We start from the raw sequence: 18,592 nt of genomic DNA, 5'->3' as shown, positions 1-18,592 counted from the left end.
GTTTGGATTCTGCATTGAATTTACCACTGATAACTTGTATTGTGTTATTATTCTGTATGATTTTTCACAAGTCTGACTGGTGATAACGATGCCGTGTACCTAGAGTAGCCAAATTCGTTTACCAATCATTCCACTAGTAGCAAATGATAGCAGTTAAGTTTGGGATCTATTGATTTCTAGGTCATTAGAAATGCTCTAATTCAATTTGATGGTTGCACAGGAGCCGATGGTGTAACTTAGGGAGGCTGGATAAATTTCCAAAGAGATAAATTTCCAAAGAAATTTGATTATGAGTCAGAGAACTAAGAATATTGGAGCAATTTGATCGGCTGGTGGGGGGGGGGATGGGTGACTATTCAAGAAGCAGTTTCAGTGAATGTAGGGGGGAGGGGTTAATGTGAGATCAAAATTGTGAACAGTTTTTGAAGTGCATGTAGTGCAGATCGATGCAAATTTATAGTGGAGTGAAGTGGGCCTGTGGAAATCTTTCTCTGAATTATCCTCTGTGGGTTGGGTTATGTGTAGGAACAAGATCTCGATGTCACCACCCCCCCCCCCCCCCACCTCCTGATGACTCATAAAATGTTAACAGGATCTTATGAGAATGCTGCCTTGGTGTAACTTTGAAAGGTGATGGGTTCATCACCATGTTGATGTCCTACTTCTAGCTATGCTACATACAAAATGTCATGTTCTTGGTAGTGATAGGAATTTTTCTTTCTCTTGCTCTTTCACCCATTTTGGTAGAATGTGGTTATACATTGGTACAAAATTGGCATGACATGAAGAAATCAAGTGCTGTGAAACTTAGGATAGCCAACCGGAGTCGGGGGGGGGGGGGTATTTTATACTTCTGTTCATAGCAAATTATATTGAGCCTAGTAGCAATATAAAGGGGGGGGGGCACTTTTGCAACTTTTCTGGGTTAGTATTGACATTTATTGAGGTGAATGACCCCTTGTCCTGTTCATTTTTTTTTGGGGGGGGGCACATCCTGTCTCACAAGATATATACAACTCAATTACAGAAATTATTAGTATAAGAAACATGATAATATGTTGATAATGATTCACATTTATTTCTTATTTTCCATTTCTTTTCTACAATACAGTTACCAAGGTTTGAAGCACTTTGTGAGGACGGTGTTTGGGGAGTTAGGAAAGCCTGTGCAGAGTGTTTTATGACGGTATCCTGGGCCACATCCAAGCCTAAACGAGAGCAGGAACTCTCTAATCTCTTTGTCCATCTACTGCGGGATCAGTCTAGATGGGTAAGTTAAAGGACAAGTCCACCCCAACAAAAACTTGATTTGAATAAAAAGAGAAAAATCCAACAAACACTTAAAATTTCATCAAAATCGGATGTAAAATGAGAAAGTTATGACATTTTAAAGTTCCGCTTCATTTCACAAAACAGTTATATGAACATCTCAGTCGGTATGAAAATGAGGAAACTGATGACATCACTCACTCACTTTTTCTTTTGTTTTTTATTATATGAAATATGAAATATTTTGATTTTCTCGTCATTGTCATGTTAAATGAAGTTTCATTCCTCCCTGAACATGTGGAATTCCATTATTTTAACATTTTGTGCTTCAGGCAAGGAGGTCCTAATCATCAAATTCGTAAAAATTGAAATATTGTATAATTCAAACAATAAAAAACAAAGAAATAGTGAGTGAGTGACATCATCGACTCTCATTTGGATGTAACTGGCTCATATGTATAACTATTTTGTTAAAAATAAGCGAAACTTTGAAATGTCATAACTTTCTTATTTTACATCCGATTTTGATGAAATTTTCAGCATTGTGCTTGTCTGATTTTTCTCTATTGATTCAAATCAACATTTTTCTGAAGTAGACTTGACCTTTAAGAACTCAAACTTCATATATAGGCGGGGTAATATATAGTGCGGCAATCAACACCGCATAGATGCTTTATATTCATTTGTACTTATGCACTGTAATTATTTCTTTGCTTTCACTACTCCTTGTAATTTTAGAGCAGAATATTAGATATGCTGTATTATTTGAGAGTGCTTACAGTTCTCACAGGCTTGTGCCATTGAGTTTTGCATTTGACAGTCCTTCACGTTTATAATTTTGTTAAGCTCAATAAATAGCTCTCCTTAATTTTTTTTAGGAGCTCAATTGAGCTTTTCAGAACCGCTCTCCTTGAGGAGCTCAATTCAATACAATACATGTATGATAAATTGTAGATTTTTCTTAACATCGTATATGCAATAGCTGTGTAGCTATCAATAAATCTGTGGTGAAACTAGGCCTGGGTCAATACGTTTACAAAATATCACGCTCCTGCTTAAAAAATTTCACATTTTACATTTTAAATCAATGAAATGGCCATCTATTTTCCATAATTCCTTGAAATTATCTTTATTTAGTTGAAAACTATCATAAAAATGAATATTCACCTCTTACCCGACTCTGATTTGAATTTACACTCGGTAAATATTGTAGTCCCACATGTAGACTTCCATGGTGTTGCCATGAAAATCTTCATATGGGACTACAATATTTACTGAGTTTAAAGTCAAATCAGAGTCGGGGAAAGAGGTGAATATTTCATTTTTTCTTTAGTTTCCAACTAAATCAAAAAATTTCAAGGAATTATGAAAAACAGATGCCTATGTCGTGAATATAAAGATGTAAAATGTGAAATTTCAGCAACTTTTTGAAAGGCTTTTTAAAAAAAAATTTTTACTCCTTATTTTTCTTAAGGAGTGCGGTAGGAGCACCAGTGCAATCGCGCTCCTCAAAAATGAAGGTCTGGTTTGACCATATTATCTAGCTTTAGTTTTACACTTGATTTCTTTGATCATGTTCAATCATGGCTCCATGGTTCAATCAAGCATACAAGTCAAAGGTGTGTCATTGGCCCCAGATGTTGAAATCATTTAAGCAGGCATGATTTATGATAATACTGTTTGTCATTATCATTTGATATTTTTTCATTCATTTTCCTTTTCAATTTCTTTTTATGTAGGTACGAATGGCAGCATTTCAAGCATTAGGTCCTTTTATCTCGACATTTGCTGACCCAAGTATATCAGGCATTCATCTCTTATACAATGCAGATGGTACAGTCCAAGTAGCTGGCGTAGTGCCTATAGACGATGATTTTAATAGTAACAAACAGACAAATAACTCAACTAATAATTCAGATAATAGACTAGCAGAGCACACAGTTATAGATGAACGCAGTAACAATAAATCACTTTCTAGCAAAGACGGGGCAAGTAGCGAACAAAGTACCAGTCAAGACAAAAAGACACTTCATCAAGGGGTTGGGGAATTAAACTTCAAAGTAGGGGATGGGGAACCACCTGCTCATCATGATGACAGTCCAGAGTATAGTTCTTTCATGTTTTGGCGACAGCCAGTGCCTGTTCTTGGAACGGGAAATAAGGAATCGTCTAGTACTGATAAGGAGGGTGACAAGGAAGATGGCAAGGAAACTGAGGAAAGCAAAGGGGAAACGATCGAGATGGAATCAGTAGAAACAACGTCGCAGGACACTAACGACAGTGCAGGTGAATCAAGGACTAAAGATGATAGGTTTACAAGTACTACACAGTTTGTGATAGGAGGCAGCAGCAATACGGGTGCAGAGAAATCATCGCCCGACTCTGGCATCAGCAGCCCAGAGGCTGTGCATGAGGACAGTGATGGCACAGCCTCGGGCGAAGGTGCTGAGGCTAAAGAGCTGAAGAAAGACATCCAGAACTTGGTGCAGACAATATCCCAGATGAATCTAGAAGGCGACGGAGAGGACGCTTCGTCACAGGATAAGGACCATCAGACGGAGACTGACGGTAGTGTCAAGCTTCACACTGCTGATGTCAGTGAAGCCAATGACATCACAGAGATGGTAATGCATCTACCAAGTACTCAGACCCTGGAGCAACGGATTGATGACAAGACTCTTTCATTTGTTAATGGTGTTTTGGAAGAGGAAGAAGAAGTCAATGAATGGTCAGAAGTCGAGCCTTCCTTCAATCAAGTCTCGCCTATAGTAAGCAATTTTATACCTCTTTTTCATTTCTTTCTGTAGAAATTTTTATCTAATTGTTATGAAAATGTTGGTTCTAATGTAATGTGTTTGTTTCATCTTACACTCAAATTTGTAGTTCCAACTAAAGAATATGAATACGAACACACGTCAACTAGTGACTAAATATCTATTGCGTCACAAGTGCCCAAGCCTTTAATCATTGAAAACGAGTGATGAAATAGGTTCCTTCTTTAAAATATTCCCAAGCAACTTCCTCATTTCTAATGTTCCAAGCTCCAATTTGGATAATATCCTATTTACAAACTTTTGATAAAGATATATTATCGATGCCTATTAATAATAAACAGCCAAGACTTCTTTAGACAGTAATGTAATTCTGAAGTCCAGAAAACAGGCCGGTTTCAACTCCTTTCAATCTCTTGCCCCCCATCTTTGGAACAAATTCCCTCCATCTCTTCGATACCTCTCTTCTCTTAACCTCTTCAAGAAACATCTCAAAACACACTTATATAACCATAAACCTTAAAGGGGAATGAAACCTTTGGAACAAATAGGCTTGTGTAGAAACAGAAAAATCAAAGTATAAGAATAAAAAAAAGTTTGAGAAAAATCGGACAAGTAATGAGAAAGTTATGAGCATTTGAATATTGCAATCACTAATGCTATGGAGATCCTCCAATTGGCAATGCGACAAGGATGTGTGATGTCACTGATGAACAACTTTCCCTTTGGTGGACTATAAAATACCCTTAAAATGTCTCTTTTTTGTGTTTTCTTATGATGATGCAAACTCTTTATCCATGATGTATTCTTAGAAAATATGTATTACATGCCCTCATGTAGAAAGAACACTGATCTATGGATAGATGTGATAAAAGAGGCAATTCAAGTGAAATATATACTAAAGTAATGGGGAGAGTTGTTCATCAGTGACTTCACACATCTTTGTCGCATTGCCAATTTGCTATCTCCATAGCATTAGTGATCGCAATATTCAAATGCTCATAACTTTCTCAGTATTTGTCCGATTTTTCTCAAACTTTTGTTGATCTGTTTCTTTGATTTTTCTGTTTTCACACAAGCTATCTTGTTCCAATGGTTTCATTCTCCTTTAACTTGTCTTATGCAATTAACAGCGCTTTGTATCCTCTGGAAAAGGCGCTATATAAAATCCAATTATCATTAATAAAACAGCAGGTGCTTATAATGCTCATCCAAGAAAACCCACATCTAATATTAATACCGAAGAATGATATCTGCTTTCCCCCCCGACAGCAAGATGTGATTCCACACCTTCTTCTGGAGAACTATCTGTCCATGACGGACCCACGGATAGCTCAGGCTGTGGATACAGAGATCGCCAAGCATTGTGCCTACAGTCTACCTGGTGTGGCCCTCACCCTTGGTCGTAAGAACTGGTCTTGTCTCAAAGATATCTATGAAACATTAGCCTCTGACATGCAGGTGAGAGTCACTTCAAATTCATTATTTTCATAGCACGATACAGTGCATCAAGAATCAAATCAATGAAATGATTCCAAAATAAAATAAACATAATAGTAAAATTTAGTAACAAAATACATGAATTAATGACCAATGGTTTATCGCTAATCCCAGATTTACACTCATTCTTCATAGTGAAATAAAATCCTCCAATTAAGTTTTGAGATTGCAAGAGACAAATTTCACAGTGAAATTGTAGCTGAACATTAAAAAAAGATGAAGAGAAAAATAATCTTGTCTTGGTGAAGAAAGAGTTCTTCAGAAGAATAAAGCTGGGCTGTTCCATGAAGCCTGTACATCCAACCAACCTCCCGTCTACATGAGGGACTTTCCTGAAATTATCATGCCTCCAATACTTAACATGGGAAACAGGAGGGGGTAGGGTTCAGATGTACAGAATGGTTGGAATTTCCTAGTGGAAAAAAATGATAAAATGTGAAGAAAAAAAATCATTTGTAAGTACAAATAGTGCTTTATAAATAAATTGCTTATCCCTTTTCTTACAATAGTTCTAACAATTAAATGATGGGATATTTCTCTTTGGTAATTTAGGAAAATATAATTGATCATTTACAAACTTTGGCTTCTTTGGTTATACCAGTATAATCATGAAATGACATAATGATGAGAGGGTAGCACAATAAATTCCAAGAATGGTATTTGAAATAGGCCCTTTATCTATTTACTTTTCAAGCATCAAAATCCAATGAAATATCAAAACCTTTTTATGCACTGTCAAGTTTTCTATGCTAAAACGATACTGTACAAATAGAAGGATTATGGATGGCAAGATAAGGTCGACTTTTGGACTTGGATCTCTTTTTACTTTAGATTACTGAAGGCTATCTTGATTTTATCAGAGAAATGCCATGCTGATTAAGCATAGTTCGATAACATTGCCAATTTGCATTATGAATCTACAAAGATAAAAAATTCAGGGTCGTGTAGCACTAAAAGACAGGATCTTTTGATCGATTGTTAGGCAGAATTTTAGTATTGATCGCAATTGATGTGCAATCACTTATGCAAATCATTTCATAAAGGTACAAACGACTTATGGCATGACTGGAACATGTTCTTAGGTGCCAAGTTGGCTACATAGTAATATGTTATATAGCCCAAGAAAGGGTCACCAATCATGTGTAATGTCATTTGCAACTTATTTCATTTCATTTATTGGTTTATGCTACGCTTTCATAAACACATTAACAAAGAAAATACAATAATTACATATAACTGACAAGCAAAACATAGAAAAAAACTGCATGTTCTATTAAAACATATCAATATTTTTTAGAAGGTTGCAGGAGTTGCCACTATAAGCTAAGCTTGACTGTGTGGCAACCCCAAAAGCTTTATGAAGCAACTACCAGGTCCTTTTAGTAGGATGTTATTTGCAACTTGATCCTTTAAAAAATGCACTTTCCCCTTTCTCTTAACAGGCTCTCAGTATCACCCTGTCTTTAAATAATTTGAAGAAATCCAATTCATTTCTTCAATGTGAAAAGCTTTATGAAAAAGGGGTCTAGAAGACTCTTCATCTTAGACAATTTTTAATTGACTGTCAATATCAGTGTATTTACTCAACTGAGAAGCATGACTTTGATATCTTTCAGTGTATAACAACTTGTCCCTTGGATGGGATGTTAATTTTGGGCCTCATGTAGAGAAGAGTCACCACCTATCACATGTTAATATCCCACTGCAATATTTGTATAAAAGAATAGGGAAGAGGGAAGTGGTGAACCTGCATACCCCCAATCAGTTATATTGTTAGGAGAGACTCGCAGGTCACAGTGATTCAGTTTGCTTTTTGTCTCCCAGACATAGGTTACAATAAAACTACTAAGTATAATTGTCTGTGATGGCAGCCATCATGCAGTTCAATTCAGTTTATTTCACATTTGAATAAAAAGACAATACATGCAATTTGATAAAAAAGCATATAATAATTGAGATCACACAAAATACAGAGAATAGAAATTTGTGGAATTTTACAAAGGCCAACGGCCTATCAAAGGCAAATCGCAAACGGTTGTACACAGAAAAAAGTGTTACTAACAGAACTAACCTATACAAAAACACAAAGTGAACAACAAAACGGCTTAAGGAACAATTCACAAGTTTATAACACTTTGTTTATATCTTTGTTTATAAGAGTTGAGTTAAGGACATGATTTAAGATCATTTGGTACACTATTCCAGGGAGTTGGTCCAACATATTTGATTGTAGTTCGTGAGAAATTATATTTGAAATTGGGCAAATAAAAGTTGTCAGACTGTCTGGTAATGTAATTACTAACATATTTGTTTTTTCACAAATAAATCATCATAAGAAGAGGGAAGAGAAATTGTGAAGAAATAAGTACATGAAATTTGCAATTTGATAGCTGTTTATATGATGGATAGTAAGTCAATTAATTTTTGTTAACACAGGTTGTGTACTGATTCTTGGGGAGGATTGGTATTAACTCTTATTGCACGTTTCTGTAAAACGATTATTCAGCTTAATTGTGTTCAGGTTCTTATCTTCAATGGCTTTCCTTTCAATCTTATTAATCACACCAATGTCTCTCTTCTTTGCAGTGGAAGGTGAGAAGAACATTAGCTTTCTCTATCCATGAGATGGCCTTGATCTTGGGAGATGCCATCACATCATCAGACCTTGTGCCTATCTTCAATGGCTTTCTAAGAGACTTGGATGAGGTTAGGATAGGAGTCCTCAAGCACTTTGCCGATTTTGTCAAGGTCAGTAGACAGCTTGTCGAAACCATGTTTTATCATTAAAGTAGCTTTAATATTTTGTTAACTCCAGGTAAAACATTCATCTACTGTGCCCAGTTACCATGGTAGTTATCTAATCACAAAGTGATCATGATCATAAGATAGTTATGCAACAGTCCCCTGACAATGCAGGCAAATCAAAATCCATTAACCACTGTTCATGTTATCTTTCTTGCCTGTGCCTGGTATTTTTTATTTTTTTGTATATCCAGGATTATGTACTAGATATGAAGTTTGCAAAATTTGATTTCACAATTGCTGAGTTGCTGTAAATTCTCTTTTATCGAATTGTACAATTTTAGTCAAAATAATGGCTTGGTCTGGCTCACTAAATGTGTGAAAAACAAGTGATATCACTAAAACAACTACTTGCACTTAATTCATTCACCCTTTTGAGCAAAGGAACCTTCGAGAATTTGCTATTAAAACTTGTTATTCTCTGAAGATGCATTCATTCTAACGTGTTTAAATTTGCTATTTATAAATAGAAATTCTATGGACAACACATAAACATAGATTTTAGACAGCAAAGAGGCTGCTGGGCCCACAATCACAGGGGCAAAATGAATTTTCAGATTCTCCTCGGAACAAACATGAATTTTTTTAATCAATTTTTGCTTTCTTCTTTGGCAATGGCAGTTACTACAACCAGAGCTAAGGAGACAGTACTTGAGTCGGATGACAGACTTCCTGACGACAGACAACCAAAGGAACTGGCGCTTCAGGCTTGAGCTAGCAGAGTGAGTATGCATGGAAATCAGCAATGTTCTGTGTTTCACAAAGCAGCTTGCTGATGAAATCTTGCATCCGATTGGTCGAGAGCAAATTTGTGGAAGTCAGTGAAAGACTTTAAAAACATCCCCTAGGGTTTGAACAAAAAAATAAGAGACAAGTTGATTTTGTTCAAGGATCTAAAACCAGTAACTTTTAGAAAGCTGAAATGAGATCTAGACATGTGGAAATTAATTTCATTTCAATTCATTCTTGGATATTCAATGTAAATCATTCTTTTGCTGCTGTTGCCCACATGCACTATACAACTTCAGGGTATTCATAGAGTTAGATGTGAATTACTGATAGTGACATTATGGATTGATAAAAATCTTTAATGAATTAATATTTTTTAGCTAATTATTTATGATGTATGTCACGTTACCACTAGAAAACTGAACAAAATGAATGTCAGGACATTTTTTTTTTTCAAGATGCTGGGGTATAAGTATTAGCAATTCAAACCTAGCAACAGCAAAAAATCTTTAACTCAAAAAGATGACACAGGCATAGATTATGATCCCCATACTCCGATTTCACTCTGCTTTCCCACTGAAATGTTGTTCCCAGTTTGAAAACATTGGTGATAATGAATTCGATATCTCTGTGCTTTCAGGCAACTGATCTTGCTGTGTGATCTGTATGATCCTAGTGATGTGTGTGATAACATCTTACCCATAGCTACCAAGCTTGCTGGTGATAGGGTGGCTGATGTCAGGTTTACGTCATATAAACTGGTAAGTGATAATTAGAAATAGACAATCATGAAAGCATCATCATCCCCACGGAGATTATTTATTACTCGTTCTGCACAATGAAAATACTTAATCTACCTGTATGTAATTTCAGTTGATGATTTTTTGTAATTTCCCCCTTTACCACACACCACAGACATCTTATATTTTTAGTGATTCATAATTCAAACTTCCATTTTGATGTGATTTCCATGCTCTTTATGGTGTTACTCTTTTCTTTCAACAGTTGAGCGTGATTGCAAAGATTATCATGTCCTCCAACAATGGTGACTTGAGAAAGACCTTCGTCCAAGAGATAGTCACCAATTATGCTCAGAGCCCAAGATGGGCACACAGGCAGGCGTAAGTCTTCATCTAGTCTCTCAATCACTTATGAATAGGGTCACATGAATAATGTTTATCTTATCCCATACTTTTGCCTACAATTTTAAGTGCCCCATGTAGCAACATCTCCAGAGCTGCTAACCAGTACATTTTTGCAACCAAAATGAGGAACTGTGTTTTTTCTTCCTAAAATGTGATTTTTCTCATATATTTATTGACAAAAATCTGTGTTATGTATCTATTTGATAAAACCTACTCAAGCATAGGTAATTGGATGTCACTTTCAAATTTCAAGTAACAAAAATATGTAATTTTTTTTATCTGCAAGAGCAGAGAATATTTTGTCATAGATAGTAGATTTGGGGATCGAAGAATACAATTTTTGATTCCCTCAAGGTAGTCAGGTCAGTGGCACAGAAGACAAAAGTTTGAGGAGACAGCAAGCAGTCCTGATTATTTACAAGTGTTTGGGAATATTTAACATCAAATCCCGTTTGTCAACTCATTCTCCTGAATGTCATTATACCACACTGACAATCAAAAGTTAATCATTTATTCTCCAGATCACTGTTTGATTTTGTTCTATCTTTCCTACAGGTTTTGTCATCTATGTCAGCGCCTACTCCAGGATCAGTCTGTTGAGCCAAACATCTTTGCCGTTGAGTTTCTTCCTGGTTTGCTTCATCTTGAGGAGGATCCTATTCCTAATGTGAGGCTCACACTGGCTAGGACGCTCACAGAATACATTCTTCTAATCAGTAAGTCCATTTCCAGTTTGCTCTTTTGTTTTGCAAATGAGTTTTTGTAAAGCAGTTAGGATCCACCGGGTGTGAAATGATTTGTCTATTGATATACAAAAGTTCCAGTGAAAACCATTTTCAATTTTCTGAGAAAATGACATTTCATTGATTTTTTACCATTCGCTATGTAGGAATACTGCTCGCATATGACGTCACAAATCAAATAATTGAAATTCTAATAACTTTCTAATTATTTGATGAATTTTTCTCAAACCTTCGGCAATATTATTATTTTTTCTGCTATTTTTACAATAAACTTTTTGTCAGGGTGAACTTCCCCTTTAACTACCAATACAAACCAGTATTTGCCATATATGGTTAAAGGGCGGGTCAATAAATTTTACTCTAACCAGGCAAGGCTTTTTTTTTGCTGTTCTCTGGCTTGTGAGGGTGTGTGGTCCGAGAGGTGTGGCCGGTTTGAACACGGAACACGGTTCATCACAATACAGAATACTATTCTGTAAGTTAAAAAGAAAATGGACACCTCACAATTCTTCAATATAAGGAAAAAAATATGTCATGAACACTAATCATTATATATGACCAGAAAGAGTATCTTCTCCCAAATAATTTGATACCATATTTGTGTGGTATGTCTTCATGCTTGGATAATCAGTTGGTATTCTTTGCAGGGATGTAAATTTTGATTTGCGCAAAAGCACCAATAAGCACGACAATAATGCATCCAGATGTCAATGATGTCATAATCCTACAAGGTTTGCATTAAAATCCATTGCACAACACCTTATCAATGATTAACATTGAAATTGTTTGATAAACACTTAGTATAAATTAAAGTTTGTTTCATTGAAAAGGGATTTACAAGTATGTTTCCCAACTCATGTAGGATTATGACATCGTTGGCCTCTGGATTCTTCATTGCATCCATGCCTTACTTTGGCGCAAATCAAAATTTACATTACAGGGCAATTTCTAGCTAAACAAACCGGGAAATTCTATTGATGACCAATAAAAAATTGTTGTCCATGGGTGAATTAGAGGTGAAAATGTTGCACGTCGTACAAGACATTTCTGAGTTAAGTACTAAGATATTCAGAAATAAAATTTCCACGCATATAATTGTATATTTTTTGGTGGTTATCAAATATTCACATGGCTTCTCACTATAACTATCATTGACAAAAAAAATTGATTGGTCAAGCATTCAGCTAAGAGAGTAGAAATTGTTGAAATATCCTCTAGACACGTATGGAATCGCCCCATAGTAGAAAAGTAAATTCTGATTATCCAAGCATGGAGACATACCGCATAAATAGGGTATCTAATTATTTGTGAGAAGATTCAGGCCATATAAATTTATTATGCAAAAGGCAATCGGTGCATTTTAGGGAAATTATCCTGCTGGGTACCCATTCTCCTCACCTTGGTTAAAAGCAGCACAATGTGGATCATGTTCTTGCTGAAGGAAATCTCACCATGTCTGGGATTTGAACCCATGACCCTTTGATTCAAATGCCAGAACCATCAGACCACAACATTTCCAGAATGTAATTCTTGATTTCATCACACTTTGCAATTTGAATGACATAATTTCTGTAATATTGTAAGATAGAGATGATGAACCAAATTCCAAACTGTTAACCGAAAGGATGAAGTCTATGCAGGTGTTTTAATTTCAACAGTTTTTGATATGTACTATTTTCTCATTTTTTTTCTTGTACAGATTATTTTGATCATACTGAGAACCCTTATCGGGACGAGATGCTGGCATGTCTTAGTCGGCTACGAGGAGATGAGGATCGGGATGTTAGGTACTATTCCTGCCTGGGACCTTCAGGCGATGCCAAGGTTCATTATGCAGAAGGGGTAAGAGAGTTATGTTTCAACATTCCTCCATTCAAAGTTGCTCTTTATTTTGTTGGGGAAAGCCTACTTATTGAAATTTCGTTGATCTTGAAAGAATTTCATAATTCAAAGATCTTTCTTGTTTTTATAATCAAGAGGAAAGTGCATAGCTCATGTGAGAAATATACAATTTTAACATCTTTAACTTCCCATAGTTTTATCACAGAGTTAGATCATTGCCTGGATGTAATGATGATATTCATGTAATGAAATGTTGAATCTAGTGGTGCATTGTGTCTAGATTTGTCTGTCCTTACACTTTCTTTGACTGATGATACTTAATTGATTTTGAAAAGGGTTGTTTAGTTTTAAAAGCCATTTATTACGTCTTTGGATGTTTTGTTTTATATTAGCTCACATAAAGACCATAGAGTATGTATCCGGCATGAGCCTCCAGACTTTGTAGTATTATTAAGAAACACTTTGACAGAATCAAGATAAAATGTTGTTTTGGAAATGATCATGCTGACCAGAAGGAATGAAGGAATGTGTAAAGAAATGTGACTTACAGTTTTCCCCTCTTGCATTTTATCACCTTTCAGGAACTTCCCGTATAACAAGAAGTGGGCTTTCTTCCTCACCGGATGGACTTTCGTACATACTTCCTTCTTCCACAAGTGTGCTGCATACATACTACAACCTCACTCACTGACAATGTGTATGCCTTCAAACCCCCAACTACCATGCCCATGAATAGCTTTTAACAATAATGATATTCCTGCAAAGCTCTTTTTATTTGCAGAAGGAGCGCTCAGTTAACAGCATAGAGCCTTTGAAGAAAAAAAAATGGCTGGTATTTTCATAGTATTGATTAATTTTACCTAAGGTAAAGTTAGACCATATTTTCATGGAATGCCAGTAGTCTATCTATTCATCTAGAACAAATGATTTAAATTCTGCAGTAAAAATTATCTAGAACAAAATTATGATATAGGTTTTTAAAAAGATGGAATTTTTTTCATGGATGTCAAGGCAAACAAACACAAAATAGCATTCTGTAGAAGTGTGGATGAATTTCCTATTTAGTAGAAATTCATTAGATAAATAAATTTGGGTTAAAATTATGAGAAAACAACGTAACGTCTTTAGACCCCAAGATTTACACCCCATCATTGCATACCTTGTGGTGGTGTGTGACGTCCACGTATCTGCCATTTTGGGACAATTATTTATTCACAATGACTTTATTTTCATATCGGTGTAATACCTCAAATTTTCATGCCAGCAGGATTGAGTAATCAATGCAAGTGTTGAAATCTGTACAGATTGTAAGGGGTATTATGTTCTGTAGCATGAGCAATGCAATTTGTTACACTGAACCTAACTAATATGTGCAAGTATGAAGCTTTCGATTGATGTTAACATTGATAAATACATGTATGTGGGAGCTGTTTGCTGTAAAGGTAGATTCAGATTTTGGTTTTCAATACTGTTAGATAATGGCAAATTACATTGATATCCCTCATGTTTGTGTTGCGATGGTCACTGGTAGGTCCTCCTAATTTTGTTCTTTATTGCCTATGATGGGCTCATTTTGCAAAGAGGTGCAGAAGTTGTAATGTGAATTCAAACAGAGATCTCAAATGTTTTGTTTTAAGAAGAGTATAAAAGACAATTGATTTGAGTTTGATTTGAATCTCTGACATCTTTTTGTGACATGTGACCCCTGATCCTGCATTTCGCTCTTCGCTTGAGCTCTTTGCCCTAGAAACCACTTATTTCAATTGCATTAGCCATTCCCAATACTACTATCCCCCTGTTCCTTCCAAAATTACAAACTTCTTCTTTCCGAGTGATTGACATCACTGCACATTTGTGAGATTTACAAGTTCACGACCACAACGAAAGGCCTACTTAGATTTAGGAAGCTTCTCTGTTGTGTAGTGCACTTGTGTTAAATGCCATCTTAATTCGATGCTTTTTTGTAATTGTACTAATCTTCTCTTGACCTGTCTGGTTATGTCCCATATTTGTCCATATTGGAAATCCCCATTATGAATGTAGCTTCTCTATATATATATCCCTTCATTGTTTTACTGAATAGATATCACATCAGATTTATCATGATGTATGATAATGATGTACAGTTGCTTGTCATCTTTCATTTGTGGCATATTCTTGTTATAAATGAATAATTCAGAGTGATTTCAAACTATTCTTAAGTCATGCATTGAATTTTTAAATGTCTATTTTATAGTATGATATTGTCTATTTTTATATTCTTTCAAATGTGTGTACCGTTTTTTCTTGGCATATTTTTCATCCTACCAAAGTGTATATATCTGATTGCTTTTTTTTTTAATTATAAATCCTGAGCAAGCCATTTTTAAATTCTGAAATTATAAAACAATTTGAATTCATTATTGAAGATTTCATTGAAACCAAAATCATGAAATATAAACCATGACAATACTTAAGTGTGTCTGATAAAAGTGATATTAAACCATTTTTTCCCCCACTGAATAAACAATTACCCAATGGAGTGTTTAATCTACAAATCAAATACTGTTTAAATTCACCATATTCTATCAACCTTTGCTCAATGGTACTAATCAAGTACTTTTTTTAGGAAGCAATATAATGAGTTAATCGCACAGTATTTACTTTGCAAGTTCATGTCATGTGCATGATCCATTTATTTTTTCAAAGTATATTTTGTTAACAGTATATAGTTTCTCTTCGTTGTATCTGTACTATGTTTTTATTACTATTGTTTACATTGAATGATGCTGGTTTTGTGTCATGCTGCATTTATTTTATCGTAGATAGCTTCAACATCCCCGTTCTCCTGGATAACATACAAGATTATCAATGCTTTATCAAACATGGAATAATTACCAACAAAAAGTTAGATTTTATTTGAAATAATAATATATCTTGAGCAATTTCTCTTTTGCTTGCGTGATGCCAAATAAATCAATACCTAGTTCCAGCAGTAACTCTTCTGTGTACATGCCTATGAGATGACACCATCAAAATTCATGAATCTTCTGAAAGAAAGGGATAAGTACCATGCACTCACTATGTGTTGCCTTTTAAGGTAGACAAAAGTGTAATCATCCTTTATGTTCGCTTTAATTGCTTGTTTCTCACATTCTTATCCAACCCTTTTTGTCTCGCTGAGAATACCATCAGAATTCTGATTGCTCAGTACAGACCGTACTATTGAATTTTATCAGTTACTCTCATTTTACTTGTGCCTTTTATTGTAACGTGTGTGGATCAGCACAAGTTGTGTTTCAAATGGTTTTTATACAATGGTCATAATCCAGATTTTATGAGTGATCTGTATGATGGATAGTATTACATGTCACTTTTTAATGCATGGTTTATGCTCGCTGTTCGTGAGTTCATCAAAATCAGCAGGTTTTTTTTTTTGTTAATTTCACCATGCCCATATAAATCTGTTGTAATAAAAAGCTAATATTTCTAGAATTGTCTTTCATCGTGATGGATTGACGAAGTGAATATACTTAATAGTACTTGATATATTAGCAATGTGCTATTGGGAGTGACAGTTTTGATGTATTGCAAAAATATTGTATCTTTGTTTTTATTGTAGGTTTCATTAATAAAGGGACATGTATGTATGATATTGAAGACAACAGAAAAAATGATTAATATATAAGCATACTTTAACTATGACTTGTTAAAACTGTACTACTAACAACATAACACTGTATAGGGTGTATGAAATCGTTGCTGTTAACTTTTATAGTCTGAAGAAAATGTGCAAAGGTAGAACATTGAAAAGAAAAATGAGATTTATCATGTTGTGTATAGTCCAAAATTAAATTCTGAATTGTATGAAGATGAAATTCTGGAGTACTTTCTCACTTTGTCCATGTTTCTTCTGGTTGTGATGAATTTGCTTTGTATTATGTTGTAATTTTAACACTTAGTAAAGGGGAGGGGGTGACAAATTTCATCACGTCGCTGCTCGCTGACTTTTTACTTTCAAGTTTTGCACATCTTTTGAGACCAAATTTGCGACGCCCAGGCGCGTGGTTCTGAAATTACGCAGGAGCAAATGTTGTGACACCACGGTGACATCTGTTCTGATAGGATGATGCAAGAAAATATGTGCAATCAATTGCAAATTTGCAATTGATTGATTAAAATTAACTAAAGCAAATCAATATGACTTCAAAAAGCAGTCCCAACAATCTAGTGCAAATTTGCAATTAATTGAAGGACTCCTGATTAATCCTAGAACCCAAATTTGACTAACCATTGATTGCAAGTTTCTTGCAACTCAACAATGTTTTGTGGGATGACCTATTGTGATGCCCGGTTGGTTCATCTATGAAGAGGATTACCGGTAGAATTTAGTGGTAGTGAAAATTTGATGATAGATGATTGCGTCGTGGCGATGGTGTAGGAAATGGGTGGTTGTGATGGTGATAATGATGATGGTGATGATGATGACGATGGTGATGATGGTGGTGATGGTGATGATGATGATGATGATGATGATGATTATGGTGATGGTGATGGTGGTGGTGGTGGTGGTGGTGATAATGGTGATGATGATGTTAATGGTGGTTGCAATGATGATATAATGGTGCTGATTACTGATGATTATGATCACGATGTTTCAATATATACGATCACATTTTTTTGGGTGTATTTTGCAATCGTTATATGATAATAATGAATTCATTTGATTAGCTTTGGGAAACGTTTCCACCTGGTAAAAAGGTAAAGACACTACAAGTTCATTGACATCCTTTCTCAACCTTTATTCTCTATGGATTGTATGCTACAAATCTTCCACTCTCAACTGTGTTCCCACTTTATAAAATTACAGCCCGGATGTAGTTTTTGATAATGATTATGAAAAACTACACCCGGGCTGTAATTTTAGAAAGTGAGATAATGTAAGATCTATATCGACTTAAAAACACGATATTTTGAGCGCCACATAACCATTTTTAACATGATGAAGAAAAAAAATCTCATTACACGGGGAATACGAGCTAACATGTTTTGTTTTCTTTGCCGATCCTCCCTCTCCTCTCATTTTTTTTATCTTAACTTTTCTTCCTTCTTTATTTTTTCCCTTCCTCTTCTTTCCTTACCTCTTCTTTCCTTTTGTCTTCATTCTTTAATTTTTCTTCTCTTCTCTTCCCTTATTCTGCATTTTTTTTTTTTGGGGGGGCGCCGCCAATAGTGTGCCGTGGCTGCTTCGACCCCTGGATCCAATTCCCAATATATTCATTTCAAACAAAGGGAGGCAAGGGATTTTAGGTTATTAGAATTCTTTTTTTTATTATTAGAATTTCTTTTTCTTTCTTCTCTATATATCTTTCTTTCATTCGCTTCCATTTTTTGCAGGGGTTCCTTCGTCCCTTCGCCTCAGGAGCCATACCCTTAAGAGTCTATCATATTTTTTATTATTTCCCTTTTCCTCTCCCTCCCCCTTCCACTCTGTCTATATCTTCTTTTATCTTCCTTGTCTTTCCCCTCTCCATTTCCCTTTCCCCTTTTTTTTTTGGGGGGGGGGGGGCGAGTCCCCCATATGCTATTTATCTGCGCCTGGTGGCGGTGACAGTGAAAGTCGTATAATGTTGGTGGCTTGCTGGCGATGACGAAAAATCCAGGGCTTCATGAGGGCACAGAAAGATGAGTGAATATTTTGTGGCGCACTACTTTTTACAAGCGAAAGTCAGAATCTTTTCATCGTATTTAGGAAAAAAATAATGTCAGTGGCTTAAAGATCGGGGTGAGCCGCTTGGGAGGCTCTTCCATG

At 35.5% G+C, this 18,592-nt stretch overlaps 1 protein-coding gene across 7 annotated transcripts in view; it reads left to right on the top strand.

Moving 5' to 3' along the window:
- Positions 1-16,658, top strand: part of LOC121407046 (serine/threonine-protein phosphatase 4 regulatory subunit 1-like) — a 51,993-nt gene extending 35,335 nt beyond the window's left edge. For all 7 annotated transcript variants that reach the window (XM_041597956.1, XM_041597958.1, XM_041597957.1 and 4 more), the window contains 10 exons: positions 1,112-1,270; positions 3,009-4,037; positions 5,313-5,501; positions 8,127-8,288; positions 8,964-9,064; positions 9,712-9,832; positions 10,077-10,192; positions 10,772-10,932; positions 12,659-12,801; positions 13,383-16,658. In XM_041597956.1, the coding sequence (XP_041453890.1) occupies positions 1,112-1,270; positions 3,009-4,037; positions 5,313-5,501; positions 8,127-8,288; positions 8,964-9,064; positions 9,712-9,832; positions 10,077-10,192; positions 10,772-10,932; positions 12,659-12,801; positions 13,383-13,397 (2,196 nt within the window). In that variant the 3' untranslated portion in view covers positions 13,398-16,658. The remainder of the gene's footprint in view (positions 1-1,111; positions 1,271-3,008; positions 4,038-5,312; positions 5,502-8,126; positions 8,289-8,963; positions 9,065-9,711; positions 9,833-10,076; positions 10,193-10,771; positions 10,933-12,658; positions 12,802-13,382) is intronic.
- Positions 16,659-18,592: the final 1,934 nt, after the last annotated feature.

This window comes from Lytechinus variegatus, chromosome 2 (assembly GCF_018143015.1).
Source record: "Lytechinus variegatus isolate NC3 chromosome 2, Lvar_3.0, whole genome shotgun sequence".
Classification (NCBI taxonomy): domain Eukaryota; kingdom Metazoa; phylum Echinodermata; class Echinoidea; order Temnopleuroida; family Toxopneustidae; genus Lytechinus; species Lytechinus variegatus.
This window is presented reverse-complemented; position numbering and strand designations above follow the sequence as displayed.